The sequence below is a fragment of the Zerene cesonia genome, chromosome Z, assembly GCF_012273895.1.
Source record: "Zerene cesonia ecotype Mississippi chromosome Z, Zerene_cesonia_1.1, whole genome shotgun sequence".
Taxonomy (NCBI): domain Eukaryota; kingdom Metazoa; phylum Arthropoda; class Insecta; order Lepidoptera; family Pieridae; genus Zerene; species Zerene cesonia.
In genome coordinates, this window is record NC_052122.1 from 4669743 (window position 1) to 4685852 (window position 16110).

Genomic DNA, 16110 nt, shown 5'->3' on the forward strand with positions numbered 1-16110 from the left:
TCTAGCTTAATTTAAACTTAGTGCGCTTTTTGGCTGTACTAAAGGGCTGTTTTTGGTCTGATATAACTTACCAGACAAGTACTTGAGTTTATAAATTTTATAATCTAGAGTCTATAATGTCTATTTTCAACTTACATATTATTTGTTTTTTATTCAGTTATTCAGTAATTTAAAAGCATTTCTGAACGCATCCTACCTAATTTACTAAGAACACTATCTAGCGATCATCCATGCAAACCGCTCCAATGCCAAATTCAAGCGACCATAAAAAATGTCGACTTTGTCTATGGTTGAGCCCCGGATAAATTATGAAAAACTTTCAGTCGAAACTTTTTACCTAAAGTCTACTCAATATATCACTTATTTTCACAGAAGTGTCGTGATTTAATTTTGTTTCAAAATAAATTTGGGTAAAATTAATAGAACTATTGATTTGTTCGTTTAAATATTATTTCATGATGTCGAAAAAACATATCTAACTGGTTCACAAAAGAGAAAAAAAGTTTTAGCTCAAAAAGAAATCACGGAAAAACCTTCGAAATCATTAATTATATTAGATTAGATTACCCATAATAAAGCAGATCACAGTAAAAAAATGTATTTCACTTTCTTTACATTCCAAAAGGGCCCCAAATTCTTGTGTGCCCAAGGGCCCCAGCACAGTCTAAGACGGCCCTGATAATGGGATAAACTTACTATATTACTCTATTGGCACCAGTTCTTAATAAGTGTACAAAGTTTGAATGAAATCGGTTCGCGGGAAGTGGGAGAAAAACGGGTGTGAGTTACATACATACATACAAACATACAAGTGAAGCTAATAAAAGCGTGTTAAAAAGAGGAAAATTTCCAAACAAAGAACTAATAAAATTGTTACACTAAATGATTCTTTTAACCTTGTCTAATTTCCGTCGCAATAGATCTGGACACAACATCGCGGCTGGCAAGATCCTTGGCTTTGGGAGCGTACTTCTCCATAAACCTTTGACCTTCGCTGTTCACCAGGTAGCCGCCTTCACCACGGCAACCTTCAGTCATGAGACACCCCGACCCGTACATTCCTAAGGATCAAATTATATAGCAACTATTAGTTCATAAAAAATATTACAAATCAATCATCCCTTTTTCTAAAATGAATTAGAATGTAAAATTAATCAAGTGTGATTATATTACTACACATGATAATTTACATAATAGTGCAATTAAATGTGATACAGTGCTACGTATAGATTATATAAATAAACATTCATACCAGTAGGATGAAACTGTATAAACTCCATATCTTGAAGGGGATAACCGATTCTGGTTAGCATGGAGCATCCATCGCCGGTGCAAGTGTGTGCTGCAGTACAGGAGAAATACATCCTGGGGTAGCCACCTGTTGCTATCACCGTGTTCTTAGCTTGAAACCTTACGATATGCATACGTAATTATTGAATAGGAAATTTTAAGTGGCGCTAAGGATTACATTCTTATTTCTTTCTAACAAAGTTACCTACAAGTATCAATAATAATGCAAGAGTAATAATATTAATGGAATAAACCTACCGATTTATTGATTAATACATGATATCGCCTAATCAAGCAAAACTGTTTATTATTAAATGTTTATTTTATTTTGTCCGTCGAAAATGGAATGGCTTTCAAATCTGTTGCTATATCAGAAATGAACATTATCAACCAAACGAGTTAATTTACGACGGACAAACCTAAGACTAAACAAACATTAGCTCTATCGAACTCATAACCTCACCGTCGGAGCAATTTGCAACGGTAATTATTGGTATTTTGAAAGGCACCTATGTAGGCTTGTGTCGTCCATATCCAAAGCTAGTGCACCGACCACCGCCCCGCTCTGCACCAGAAGATCCAATACAAAAAACTCGGTAAACAACTTGATATTCTTAAACTTTGTGCTGTATCCGTACAATGTGTGCAGTAAGGCGTGTCCAGTGCTGTGAAAAGAGATCTCACATAAAACCGACGAATTCTTTGAGCATTATTATAACATCATAATACCGGTGATATCTGTTTATAACAATTTGTACGTAGAACCAAGTTATTATTTAGTAATCTGTGGTAGAACCTCACGAATAATTAACTACACTTTGTCATGAAATTAATTTGAATATATTTATGTATTTACATGTCACTTTTACTTAAGGTCACGATGTCTAACATTTTAATTTTAAAGAGTTTTGAAGTTTTCATAAACAAGAAAATTTAAAAACATACATTTTGCGGTTATGGGGAAGTTTCATTTTATTACTTCAATCAAATTCAACTTCCGTACCTCTCAGGTAACTCGTTTTATATTTTTCATTTTATTTTTATTATTATTACTATTACTACTACCTACATATTACCAAATTTTTCACTTTTTACAGTTTTTAGAGGATTCCACCCCAGTCCAAATATAATATAATATTTAGCTAACATATTATACGAACTGTTCTTTGATTGCATGACATTGACGTTGGCGGGAAATTGATGCCAGTGGGCTAATTATTGCGATTGGCGAATCGATACACAAGTTAACACAGTATTCCCATTTCGCATACATCCACTTTGAAATGTTGTTCATACAAAATAGCAAATAGAGTAAATTATAAAACGTCATTGAAACGAGCCTAATACGTTCTCAAAAATATGACAGTTGCACAATTCGTTCCTTCCATTTTTAAAGTTATAACCCCAGATTTCCTCTCGGCAATAAAATTTATTTGTACAGTATCACCGAAATTTCCTACATTTCTAGTAGTGTAATGGAATATCAGTTATTATCTTTTTATGATTATAGATCTAACGAGAACGCTCACGGCAAATTGTGACAATCACAGAGAGACCACATCGAATTTCGTGTCGGCTGACTTGAGATTTGATTCGTTGTGGCAATGAAGAAAAACCCTGATAAGGTTCACGAAGACTTTACCTTACGTTGCAAATGTATCACTACTATACTACTATATTTTATTTAATTTTGTACGTGTTTGTAATGTATTATTGAAACGTAATATTAAATAATTAATTTAAAAGAAGAACGCAAACATTTCCCTTTATAAAAGAAGAAAAATCCCGTAAAGTGCTCTTAATCTAAGTGATATCTAGCTTTCAATTTAGAAAAGATTGAATAAAACGCATCCCGAGTTACTGCTAGATCCTAAGCAGTGGACGTTTAATTTGATTATATTGTACGTCTCCTTATTATGTGAGTTTTCTTAGTTTTAACAAGCGTATCTGAAGATTAAGAGAAAGTAGAGTTTTTAGAGATAGAGCTGGGAACATAACGTTAAGGCTTTTTTAAGCTTATTTTCATTCATCATCATAATTTACCTGTGCCTAATATTTTACTCTCATGAGATACTATCTATATACTATCTTTATATAGATTGCACTTATGATAATTGATCCTTAAAATCTGTTGAATGATGAAGCATATTTTATTCATACCGGTCAGCAACACAGCAGGTGCGTTTTGCTATCTCCTTGCCTTGCATCTTGGTTCCACCACCAAACGATCGTTGGTAAATTCTCCCATCTTGAGTCCTGGAGAATGGCATACCCATATTTTCGAGTTCGAAAACACAGTTCGGCGCGTCTCGCGTTAAGTGTTGAATAGAGTCCTAAAATTATTATATATGTATTTGTTATGATGGATGTATTTGGTGAAAGAAATTGACGTATGTACAATCATTTAAAATAGAATTTATTATTAGAATTGCAGTAGTCTATGATAATTATTTAAAGCGAGTCCTATATTATCATTTTATAAAAAAAGTCTTTGGTTAGAAATAATGTATCAATAAAATACGGTTAATTTATACTGTTAATTTGTATGTATATATTATATATGTATGTATATAACCAGAACCGATTTTCCAGAACAGATGTGGGTAATTTGAAATAAAGTCACCTGATCACCGAGCCAATCAGATCCTTTAACGGTGTCATAAAAGTGCCATCTCCAGTCATCTTCGTGCATACTGCCTGGTTATAAGATATCTTGTTAACGTATGACAGAATCACCTTTTCATATAAGCGATTTTTACGTAAAAACTATTTTCACAGAAAAATACAGACGGACAGACAATTTATTTTTAGAGAAGCCTCAGTTACTCTTACGTTACAGGTCATTCTAAAGAAATAAAAAGCCTTTAAAATTATAAAATAGGCAAATTCTTGAGCAGCTAAGCACTACCCTTTTTTGCAACTAACACGAAAAATATCATAATTTTTAATGGGATTTAATAGTATGAGAAAAAAATACACTATTTTCTAATAATGAAATATTGATAATTGAAACGAAATTTATTTCAGATTGTTCCACGAATTGATATTTTCAGTTTACGTCAAAACGAATTTTCGACACGTAATTAAAATAAAGCGAAATACGTACACGTGCAGAGTTTATATTAAAGCTACAGTTTAATGGGAGTCTAGCAAGCTTCGGTACTAATTGGCCAGCACCGGATGATACACACCCACAGATGTGTCCACGGTGTCAAATATTATCATGCAAATGCTGATATTTCTCCCCCACTCATCGCACTAAACTGTGCTTAGAGCCGGGGACCTGTTACTTTTTTCTAACATTTTGCAGTTCGATTTTTTATTCCCATCGTCAAAGCGTTTGCAGAGGCTCTTCTTCTTGAAATGCTTATGCGTGGATTCCATTTGTTATAAACTTTTAAATACCTATGGATGCGTTCATGCCGCCTTGCGCCGCGATTGTGTGAGATCGAGTTGGAAATAATTTAGAGACGAGAGCGACAGAGAACTTCTGTTCCGCGAGCGATATGGCAGCTCGGAGACCAGCGCCGCCGGCTCCGATAACGAGGCAGTCGTACGCGTGGTGGCTGACGCAATAGCTCCCTGGCCTGGAGCATTCTGGAAGAGAATTAGAGGAAGAAGATACACGATATATAACCACGTGCTCGAGTTCATAATTGTAATAAATACATAGGGTCTTGGTTCCAAACCAGTAACCATTCGTATGATATTTTAAATGAATTTTCTAATTGTAAATTGTATTTATAGAAATGACTTGTCTTTTTTAAGGTTATTAATATGTCAGAAATAAAAAATGTATAGAGATCAGTTAACTGTATTACTTTTACTTCTATTTTATTAGCGTCAGTCTTGTCTATTAAGGTGCTGGACCAGCTCACATCCAGGCCTTACCGTGTTTATTCATTCGTGTCAACTTTCGAACTTTTAAAGTAAATATTACAGTAATAAAAAAACAGAACAGTATCGGATTAAAAATACAGAATAAGCCTTCCGTAAATTGAAAACACTCACTGAACCATCGTTTGTTACCTATACCATTAGTCAGCCTTTTATTATCAGACCACTATGCGGTTTTACTGCTATAATTGGTCATGTTAAACAAAGCTTTTAAAGTTAAACCGCATAAAGATAATTGAATATTGTATCAATCAATAATATCATAGCGCGACCTCTCCGCAAATTTCGAAATGATTTTATAGACAACTCGTTTGGATACTCGCAGGTAGGCGTTTTAAAAAGTTTTTTACTTTTTTAAAAATTATTATCCTGATCTATAGAAGCAGTATATCGTAGACAAATCCAACAATCGGATAGCTTTATCGGATAGAACACTTCGTTCATTCAACTTAGTTGAATCTTTTAGACAGTGTACGTAAGTGTGTGTAAGGAAATAAACTATTTATATCTATCCTTTATCCTGCCCATCTATATCCTGGACCTAATTAACATAATAATATACACTAATGAAACGATTGTTTTATAGGTGTACAGGTTATAAAGGTGTACAGTTTCAATTTAATCTATCCGCTAAAAGTGAGTTAAAATCGGGATGAACGTTACAAAGGTGTGTGCGAGTGTGATGAGGACTATAGGTACCTTTTAAAATCATTCCTCTTTTGATTAACCTTTTGGTTACAGCGAAGCAATATTTCTGAAATTTAATTAAGGGTTTATAGTTGATTGTACTTATTGAATATAGAAATATTTGACCAAGTATTTTCAAAGCACAAATTGTTAGATACTTTTATATCTTTTTATATTTCTTATAAGTTAAGTCTTCATAATAAGAGAAATTGCTATTTCGTACCGAGCATAACATTTTTGATATGATTTATCTACTTTTTATAAATATAATTATCCAAATCAATTCCAATACGTCTATCGATTGATTTGAAGGTTATGTCAATGATTATATTTTATGTCTTTTCGGCCTGTATTAGTCTTATTTTAATTAATTGGTAATATATGTAATAAAAAGTCTTCTTATTACTTTCTAATATCAATTGATGACCAATACAGTAACAATTACTATAATTGAAAATGCACATGATATTGTATATAATCAATACAATATAATTATATAGTTACAGTAAAATTGCCTTGCATCCTACCTCTGACTGAAAAATAATACATTTCGGTGATTTGAAAAACGATTATTGCATTTAGTCATATCCGATGGATAGCGTTGCCGTAAAATTATTTCAATCTATACCAACTTTTATGTAATAGTTCTGAGTTAAAAAAATTTGATTAATTGTCAAGATTTTAATGACAAATTTTAATTTATAATTATAAAAATCATTTGTTCCATTTTGAGTACACATCACTTGTGATACCTACGCACATACAAAAAGAGAAATAAACCTTGTCCGTTTATTTTGGGTGTGTGTGTTTATTATGTGTATGTCGCGTGGATTAAGAAGTTATGAACTAAGTTTGTGTCATTAAATTTTTCAAACGACTTAAAAATACAATCATATCTACTGTATTATTTTGTATTTGTTACCTAGTTATTTTATTAACCGATTTTTATGACTTGATTTAGTTTTGATTAAAAATTTTATTAATATTGTATCCTATTGATTTTTTATTCCGTCTTTGTCCATTTAAGAAAGTCATACAGCATACTATTGTTTGCCCAACGCCATCTATGGTACTTTTTACGAAATATTTCTACAGTAAAGCAAGCGCAAAGCAAGTACGGCCTCAGAACGATTTCCACGAAATACCTTTACTGTGAAATGTACCTAATCATAGCGTTCGGAGAACTGGCTGCATTCTGCAATAAATACGCAACACTTTTGGTAAATATTATTTATGTACATTTTTTTATAAATCGTTGATTTTATTAATTTTAAACATTATATTAGCATCTTATGTTGAAATGTGACATGTAATATGATATTTTATAATGTTTGCGTTGCTATACTTTCGCAAATTAATAGATACGTCAGTTAGTGAAGCGGCGTAGGTGGTGTACAATATACTTTACTCCGAGGTCCTTGCACTCGGATACCGTGCGTAACGTAGTAGGATAATTAGGGGGGTTCTAACCCCAAATGTGACGTCACCCATTGAGAAACAGAACACAAAGGGCGAGGCCGACCGTCCGCGCATGCGCTTTACAACTCAAAATGTGTATATATATAAATAACTATGCATATCTACAACCTAATCGACTTAAGCCGAAGACATGAGAATCCAGATTCGTTTTATATACAACAAAGAAAGCAGTCTAAAGATCCGCTTCTTGGACTGAATAGACGGCTCTTTGATTTTTTTTTCTTTTTGAAAAAACAAAAAATATAATCGAAATTTAAATTAGAATTTGTATCGTAGAACCTACCTCACGAAGCGGCAAGGCTATAGTCACCGCTTGTTCTTTAAAAAAATGTGTATAAAACTCTGAGTGCCTTTTAGTGTTTTAGTGCTATGGATTACTGATATTGGATGCCTTATATTATGAAGATTATGGTAAGATTGTTGAAATTATACCCCTTTCCTTGACCAAAGCATCATCAGCATTGCGGTATTTATATTGGATTTTTCCTATCAAGATATTCGACGAATGTTTTTTAGAAATCCACTAATATTATTAATTGTTGTGATATATTTGGCTTATACAATGTGTTGGTATCATTCCTTTCATTTTAAAGGAGAACAGCTTACGCAATTCTATGTTACCTAACCTCAATGTTGTGTTTTTTAGGTTATATCAAACGTCGAGGGTGATCTTAATAGTTTATGGACTAAATTAACAAAATAAAACAAAATAATTTTAATTACAACGTATTCTTTGAATATTTGTTGTTTTTTAAAGCAATTATAATTTGGTTCTTCACTAAATCGGGTAAATTTTTTGTAAAGTGTGTAAGAGAAATTTAAATGCATTAGTAGATAGATGATTTTGCCTGTATACCTTTTGTATTGCTTTGTTATATGGCCTAATTACCACATAGTTGAAGTTTCCGTATTTGCGACTATATATCCAGTGCATAAGGTTGTAAGCATATCTTGAAAAATATCATATAAATTATGAATTGCGAGTTGAAACACTTGTATATTTTTTATAAAGCTCTTGACATAGAATACGCTAGCCATTGTCTTGAGTTGAATAAAATAAACGTTCCGAAGAATTAAATACTCTTGCTCTGATTCTGTATTGCATAACACTTTTATTTTAAATTTAATTTAAATCAAGCGTAACCATAGAGAATCCTGAAATACAAAATGTATTTTATTTGCGCGAAATACTACCCGTACCTATTAACAACGTATCAACAAATATGGAATGCGCCCCAAATTCCCAGAAATCAGCGCCCGGTTTTAATAAATTGCATGCCGATATTTTGTTGATATAAGAGGTGTGGTGTTAAAACTAATAAAATGTGTGTTAAAAATGTGCTCATGTAAATTTGTATTCTCAACGTGTAAAAAAAGGTTTATCAATCATATTTCCAAAAAATCGTTTTGGCCAGTGATGCAAGCTTATTTCAGTAGAGCCAGATAATATTATTCATTAACGGTATATGATCGTACCATGCTAAAACATTGACAAAACAACAAGACCGAATTCACACAATTTCTTTATGTAATTATATCAAACATATCCTATGTAGTTAAATGTAGTTTCCTTTACGAACTGCAAAATAAAATCATACAATAAAAAAATAGCCATCAAAATAAATATGCACATGCCAACAGCAATAATAGTCATTGACGTGTCTGCACGCAAACGGCCAGCATGATTAAAGCCTATTCGATGAAAGCTGATTGTTTAAAATTGATTAACAAATCGATATAATGTAGCTAATCATAAAAGCATGTCAAAGCAAATTATCTAATGCGTTTAATTCAAACCACATTCAAACTATGCGTGTCTAGCAGTTTGGTATTATACAATTTTTGTTTAATTCATAATCTACGAGAAACAATACACTATTAGAACACAATAGAAAATGTATACGTGCACCATTTGTTATTAGAAATTGTAATCTAATTATATGTAAATTGCGTGTCTCTCTATCATAAGTACGAGTTATATATTTAAAACTTAATGTGTAGCCAGATTACCGAGATAATAATACAAAAAAAGAAAATCATTGGTGTTTTTAAATATCAAAAAATTATAGAAAATGATCTAACAGCATTTATTTCACGACTTAGTATTGTGCTAACGGAAGTGTGCTATAACTGCATTTTGATTTCGTTAAAATCACTTTATTATCTTCAATAAATATCTTCTTAATAAATATTATCTTCAAATCTTTATTGGATACAAATTTTAAATACTATTATAACCTGTTAATCAGCAACTATTACGTAATTACTCGCAGAAAAAGCTGAGATTTATTTAACTATCTAAATTAAACAAACTAGATTGATTATAATAAACGGTGATTAGAAAGACCAAAAGCTTATTTTCCTAAAAGCAATCATAACATCATATGTGAAACAATCTATCGCTCACCACTTATTAACGAATATCCATTATAACTCGAATTCAAAAGGGTTATATATTTTTTTACAGATTTCCATAATATTAGGACGCGTAAATGAGTTTAAAAAGTTCGCTTTTCAACATCATTTACACGTATTCTTTCCTTTAATTTAAATCTCGTTTATCCGAACATACACCCTAATAGCTTATAATTTATGTAACTACATAAGACTTCTGAACGTATTGATCTATTTTCATGAAAACCGCAGTTACACGCGTATCATTATTTCTTTTATTTTCGTATAGGTAAGTAAGTACCTATATAGTAATGAATGTATTCATGTTCCATCATTACATAATACACGAACCATAACATGGCTCTTACGCATATACGAGTTAGTTTTCTGAATAATATAAAATATGTAAAAAGCTAGCCCGGTGATAAAAAATAACAATTTACTATATTATAGTATACAAAATATTGTTTAACAAAAAATTAAAAACGCATTTTAATGAAGGAATAAACTAAAAAAACCTCACTTGCTCTTAAATATACTACAATCTATATAAACTCATGAAATTTATACGTGTACAATTTACAGAGTTTAAATTAAATTCCGTCCGTTTTAAGTGGGAAAATTCAAATCTAGAGGAGTCGGCTTGCAAATAAACAAATATATAACTGAAGCAAATAGAAGCGTGTTAACATTACGGACTCGACGACTCTTCACTCCTGAAATTGTGTTATAAATGTGTTTAGATGTGAAATAGATTTGTGACAATTCATACTAGTCAGAAATAATAAGTAGAATATATAAATAAGTGATTCTAAAAATGTTACAAAAGTCAAATGATTCTAACAAACGTGAATAAATAGCAAATATAAAGAAAAGGGTTATATAATCCTTTCCTTTGTTTGATTAAAACATTTTAATCGCAGCAATGCATGTGAAAAAATTGAATGTATTAAACTCTTTATAAGAACCATCCTTGTACCTTAACGAAAACGTTAAAAACGTTTGTTTTTTATCAAAAAGAGTCGTTCTAAAAAAATCTGTAAGATATTTCACCCATAGAAAAATACATGCAATTACAGAATACTCGCATCGACGATAAACAATACCGCAAACTAATTTAAGTACATGAAAATCCTATCCTACTAATATCATAATTGCGAAAATTTGTAAGGATGTGTGTATATGTTTGTTGCTCTTTCACGCAAAAACTGCTGAACCGATTGCAATTAAATTTGGTACGTAGATAGCTGGATAACTGGAATAATATATAGGCTTTTTATTCCGATATTTCTACGGGACATGGACTTACGCGGGTGAAACCGCGGGGCGCAGCTAGTTAGAAGTGTAATTAATCTCTTAAGTAGAAATCATAGTATAATAAATGCATTAATTCATACTTCAAATATAAAATTGGAATTAAATAATGTTATATTTTTAAAGGATTACTTAGCATGGTTTTTCCGAGTATTATAAAATATATCTTATTAAAGATGGATAATTAAATGCTATAAGTTAAATGTACTGACCAATGTAATCGGGTTGTGACGCGACGCCGTCGGTTCGCGATCCGTACGTCATACACATGAAGTTTCATAACAAATTCAATTAGACATAAAATCATTTCAACAACAATTTAAACCTACATATGCGTATAAAATAATGCGCTTTTACTACGCTTACAATTCAAAAACGGCTAAACGGACTTCGAGACATTATACCTGTCTCCGCTTGGATCAAGATGGCGCCTGTTAGAAATTTATCAAACTCCCAAAAAAGGCAACTACCGGGTGAACAGTAAACATCTAAAAAGAAACAAAAGAACTAGATTTATGGAGAGTTACCTAGCAGACGCTAGCTAGGCTGTTACACTTAAAAATGTACTAGAAGTATTATCCTGTACCCGGGGTTAGTACATTATACTTAGGGAAGTGGGAGAGGTGAGTTTATAAACGTTAAAAAACCGTTTTACTCGATTTTCGACAAAACTACAAGTTCTACGCAACGAATTGAATTTCAAGGTTGTAGTTAATTACAAACCCCATTAGGTATGTTAAAAATTCGTACAAGCAAGTTTTCGGTTTTTTAATTTTTGTGATTATTTTTTTAAATTATTTAAATGCAAATCTACCTACCTAAATATATATTTATGAGGATTGTTATATGTTATAGAACTAGTAACTAAATTCCTATCATATCCTCTTGAAAGCCGTGGGGTTTCACAGAGCTTTTAAACTGCCAAGTTAAAAGCGAACATAATTATTCTTATTGGAAAATAAACTTACCCTGAACTGCGCTGTTAAATATTAAACTTTACAAGTGTTTCATAAAAACAACGTGTACTGCAAAGGCTGGTAATCCTCTTCCATTATCAACCCTTTACTTAATCCCACCGAGCGTCTATTGAACCCGACTTGTACTATCACCTCCCTTATTTAATTGTCTGGCATTTTATTAGGTACATTGTTTACAAGTTATTTTAAAAAGTATGGCTTCGTTTGAGTTTCTTATACATATTGTCATCGTTTGTAGCGAATACATTCCAACCTGTGTAGGTGTATCTAATTGCTGTTTAATATTTATAATAATAATATTTTAATTTTTATATATAATAGTTCTTATGAAAAAGCGTAGTATAAAAATTTGATCACGAGGCAGGATTCGAACCTGCGTATCTTGCCTAACCGTAGCAACGCCTAGCCTCTCGGCCACCCGTGGTCCCAAAATTTATCATTTATAAAGCATTTCAATGCTATAAAACTAAAAATTAAAGCGTAGTATAATGAATAGAAAACATACTCCAGTCGTAGGTACTACGCATCTTTCATTTACTGTTGTTTCTAAACTTACAAGCACTACTATAAAAAAGGTTTTCACAATTGCATTAATATTTATATATGTGCTCGCCGGAACTACAGTCGGGTAGTCATTTTTGGTTACGTTTATTTGGGTATTGTACTTTTAAGAGTTATTATCCTAAAAGAAAGCATATTATAATATAACAATTCGTTTGAAAAAGTGCAACTCTCTTACTGCTACTTTTGAGAAACAAGTCAATAGAATTTCTTTCTATCACGGCTAAGTGAAAATGCATCCTAAGTCCGACGTAGTTTTATATTACCTGTGGTCGAGCTATGTAGATTTATAATTTGTATAAAGCGTTAACATCGCTTGTAACGAATACCATATAAATGATAGCTTTGTACAACTTCAATCACACTTCACCTTTCATGGCTTCACCGATCACTTTGTTATTATCAGACGATATATCTAGATATAACTAGAGACTTAATTATTACAAATCTAGTTGCGCCCCACGATTCCACCCTCGGTCTATATCACGGGCTACAACATCCCCTATTTGAGCGCTTCAGGGGAAATTAAAACAAATAACTATTTTCGTTTCTAATATGATCGAAATCAGAGCTGTATCGACGGAGAAAATGATAATCAGAATCTATAACATAATTATTTTAATCAAAACGAATTTTTAAACAAAACGCCTTCTTTGTGAGTACTAGACCAAATTTAAATGAAATCACACGGAAAGCACCAGCTCTCAAATAAAATAGAAACTTCAACATCGGTTCACACAATCGATAGTCTTTAGGTAACAAACCCAAAAAATATGAAACAGTTGAATTGAGAACTCGATCTTTTTTTCAAGTCATTCGAAAAACATATAATATCAAATAACTTTTCACCGTTCGAGATTCGAATATCTCTAAACGCTGCAATTATATTAAACCCTGCCTGAAAATTTGCCTCACCAATTCTGTAATTCGAACGCATAGGTTCTAGACAATTATCATCTAAATTTCATGCTGGCAAGCGAATACGATATCATACCCGCACAGGTAATTCTTGTAACTACCTAGAGATAAATTCCAACCATCAAAATAATTTCTATTCATTTCATTTGAATCGATGCTCATATTATATAAATTAAAGGGAAGATTTCTGATTTTCGTTTATTTATTTGTTCAAAATAACTTCATGGAATTGGAAATCTTATTTACCATTAAAAAGCTTCATATTTGCTGAGAAAGAAAGGCTGTTATAGTATAAATATAATATAATAATTTCTCTTTCGCCCAACGGATTTGAATAAAAATTACTATAAAACTAATTTTAGACCCAAGAAAACACATAGGGCAGTAATCATTCCGGGAATCCCACGGAAAGAGAACTATGCACGAAATTACTAGGTAGTAATTAGGTACGTTTATTTTCGTATCGTACGAGGCCGAAGCCTCGGGCGAAAAGCTAGTGTTATAAGTGCGTCCGTCTGTCTGTTCTTCAAACTAATGAAATAATTGAGATATGGTACAAAGATACCAGAGAAAGGACATAGTTTTTATCCTGGAATTCCCACGAAAACGGGATTTATTCAGGAAAACTACGGCACTGTCTCGTATATATCCGTAGACTTTTAAAGTCCGAAAAATTAAATTAATTACCATTAATCTGGAATCCATCACAGAGTCCATTCGTTTTAATAAACAGATGTCCTCCTCTATCATGCCACTAATAAGCAACGACGTGCGGTCGTTACAAAAAATGAATAATATTAAAATGTATACACAAGCTGTATGTGCTGCGATTGTGTTTAATCATTTATTATTTTAGCAAATTCAATATACCGTCGGATATTTAGTACCGTCGGATATTTAGGAACACTGGGCCACAACTACTTTCAGTGAAAGGCTTCTATTACTACTTCCTTTCTTAATGATCTAGTAATTGGTATTAATTTTTATTAGCTTATAATTATAAATAGCTGTATGTTAAAAAAATAAAAAATAAAAAAACTAGAAGCGCGCTATTATTTTAATTGATTGTTTGAAATATACTTTATTGCGAATTTTTATAAGTTCTGAGAAAGTAGAATAACAAATAATTAACCTGATGTAATTTGCTACTAAATCTTGTATAGATTAGTCTAATAATCTTGTGGTAGAGCTAAGCTGAAGAGCTATTATAGATACGGCTGCAAACTTTTCTGTGTATTGAATTCCAAGTATATTTTCAAAGAATACGATGATTATATTTCATAATAATATAAGTACAGTTCGCTTTTCTATTGTAATCTGAAAATATGCTTTGTTTTCCTTTGAAACGAGACTGCTGGTATGCGAGCGTTGCGCAATATATAAAAGAATATAATGAAATATGAAAGCACAAGATTTCTAATATCTAGAACATTCTCTGGGTTCCGCAAACTCGTAATAATTAAGAGTTTATGAGAAATATGAGATGTCTACATTGTGTTACAAGAAATATATCATATATTTCTTAAATGGAAACAATTATATTTTTATCAGGTTCTGCATTATGACATTTAATTTTTTTATAAGATCTTGAAAGAAAAAGAAACATTTCTTTACTTACCTTTTTCGACCACAGGAAAAATTATTATTTTTTTTTATTGAGAAAATAAATTAAAGTGAAAAATTATGTGATGACGTCATACGTATAAAATATATAATATGAGCCTTTGCCAAATTTATATCTAAATATCATATTATATGTAGCTCTCCTTAATACTCGGGTACCTCCAAAAAATAAGTCTTTTGGAAGGCTTACGTAGCGTCACGGGTCAAACACGCAGAGCCGCCGCCGATGTAAAGCTATTGTTTTCTATGGGAATTTTATTACTGGCTGACGGAAGGAGGTATTCAATGGATGGGAAGGTTGGGCCTTTAGGAACTACGGAAGTCTGCCTTTTTAACTTGCAAAATTTTCAAATTTGAAAACGCAGACGTTGACTCGCCACTTCGGTCTATATTATTATTATATTTAGATGTCTATGATCGAAGTATTCGGTAACATTACGTAGAAACGTCATTATAACGTAAGTAAGAACGTTCGCGAACCAAATCATATAAAGTTTATTTATTCATTGATAAGGAAATTACTAAATATACTTAATACAGTTACAGGACGTAGTAAAATCGCATTCACATGGAAGGTATTACCTAAATAAATTATATTCTTCACCCTGACCTGACATCGAGCCAAGCTATATATTTTATTATTATGACAGTTTGTTTAAGATATGACAAAATTTCGAAAGTACGACAAAAATTTGGTTGGTGCTGTAAACAATGAATTCCTTTTACGCTCAGCAGGGGCTCCCATGCAAATTTACTCGATGTCGATAAGAATACTTTGACAGTTGAGTTTGACGTGTTTCGCGCCTATGAACTTACAGGAATCGTTAACAGTATTTTGTTAAATCTAAACTAATAAAGGAAAATCTTTAACCCTCTGTATGAATAACGTCACTTTGCGCTTACTTTTTGAATTGTTAAAGATAAATTATATGAAACAAAACCGTCGTTTAATGGCTGTCACTGTATATAT

General features: G+C 31.9%; 1 protein-coding gene across 1 annotated transcript in view; it reads right to left on the reverse strand.

Annotated features, from left to right (window-relative positions):
• LOC119835753 (succinate dehydrogenase [ubiquinone] flavoprotein subunit, mitochondrial-like) overlaps positions 1–4989 on the reverse strand; it is a 12487-nt gene extending 7498 nt beyond the window's left edge. Inside the window, exons 1-7 of the mRNA XM_038360735.1 lie at positions 4980–4989; positions 4696–4887; positions 3914–3987; positions 3451–3623; positions 1800–1955; positions 1253–1410; positions 897–1061 (exon numbers count right to left, since the gene is read on the reverse strand). Of these exons, the coding sequence (XP_038216663.1) occupies positions 897–1061; positions 1253–1410; positions 1800–1955; positions 3451–3623; positions 3914–3987; positions 4696–4887; positions 4980–4989 (928 nt within the window). The remainder of the gene's footprint in view (positions 1–896; positions 1062–1252; positions 1411–1799; positions 1956–3450; positions 3624–3913; positions 3988–4695; positions 4888–4979) is intronic.
• Between the last annotated feature and the right edge of the window lie 11121 nt (positions 4990–16110).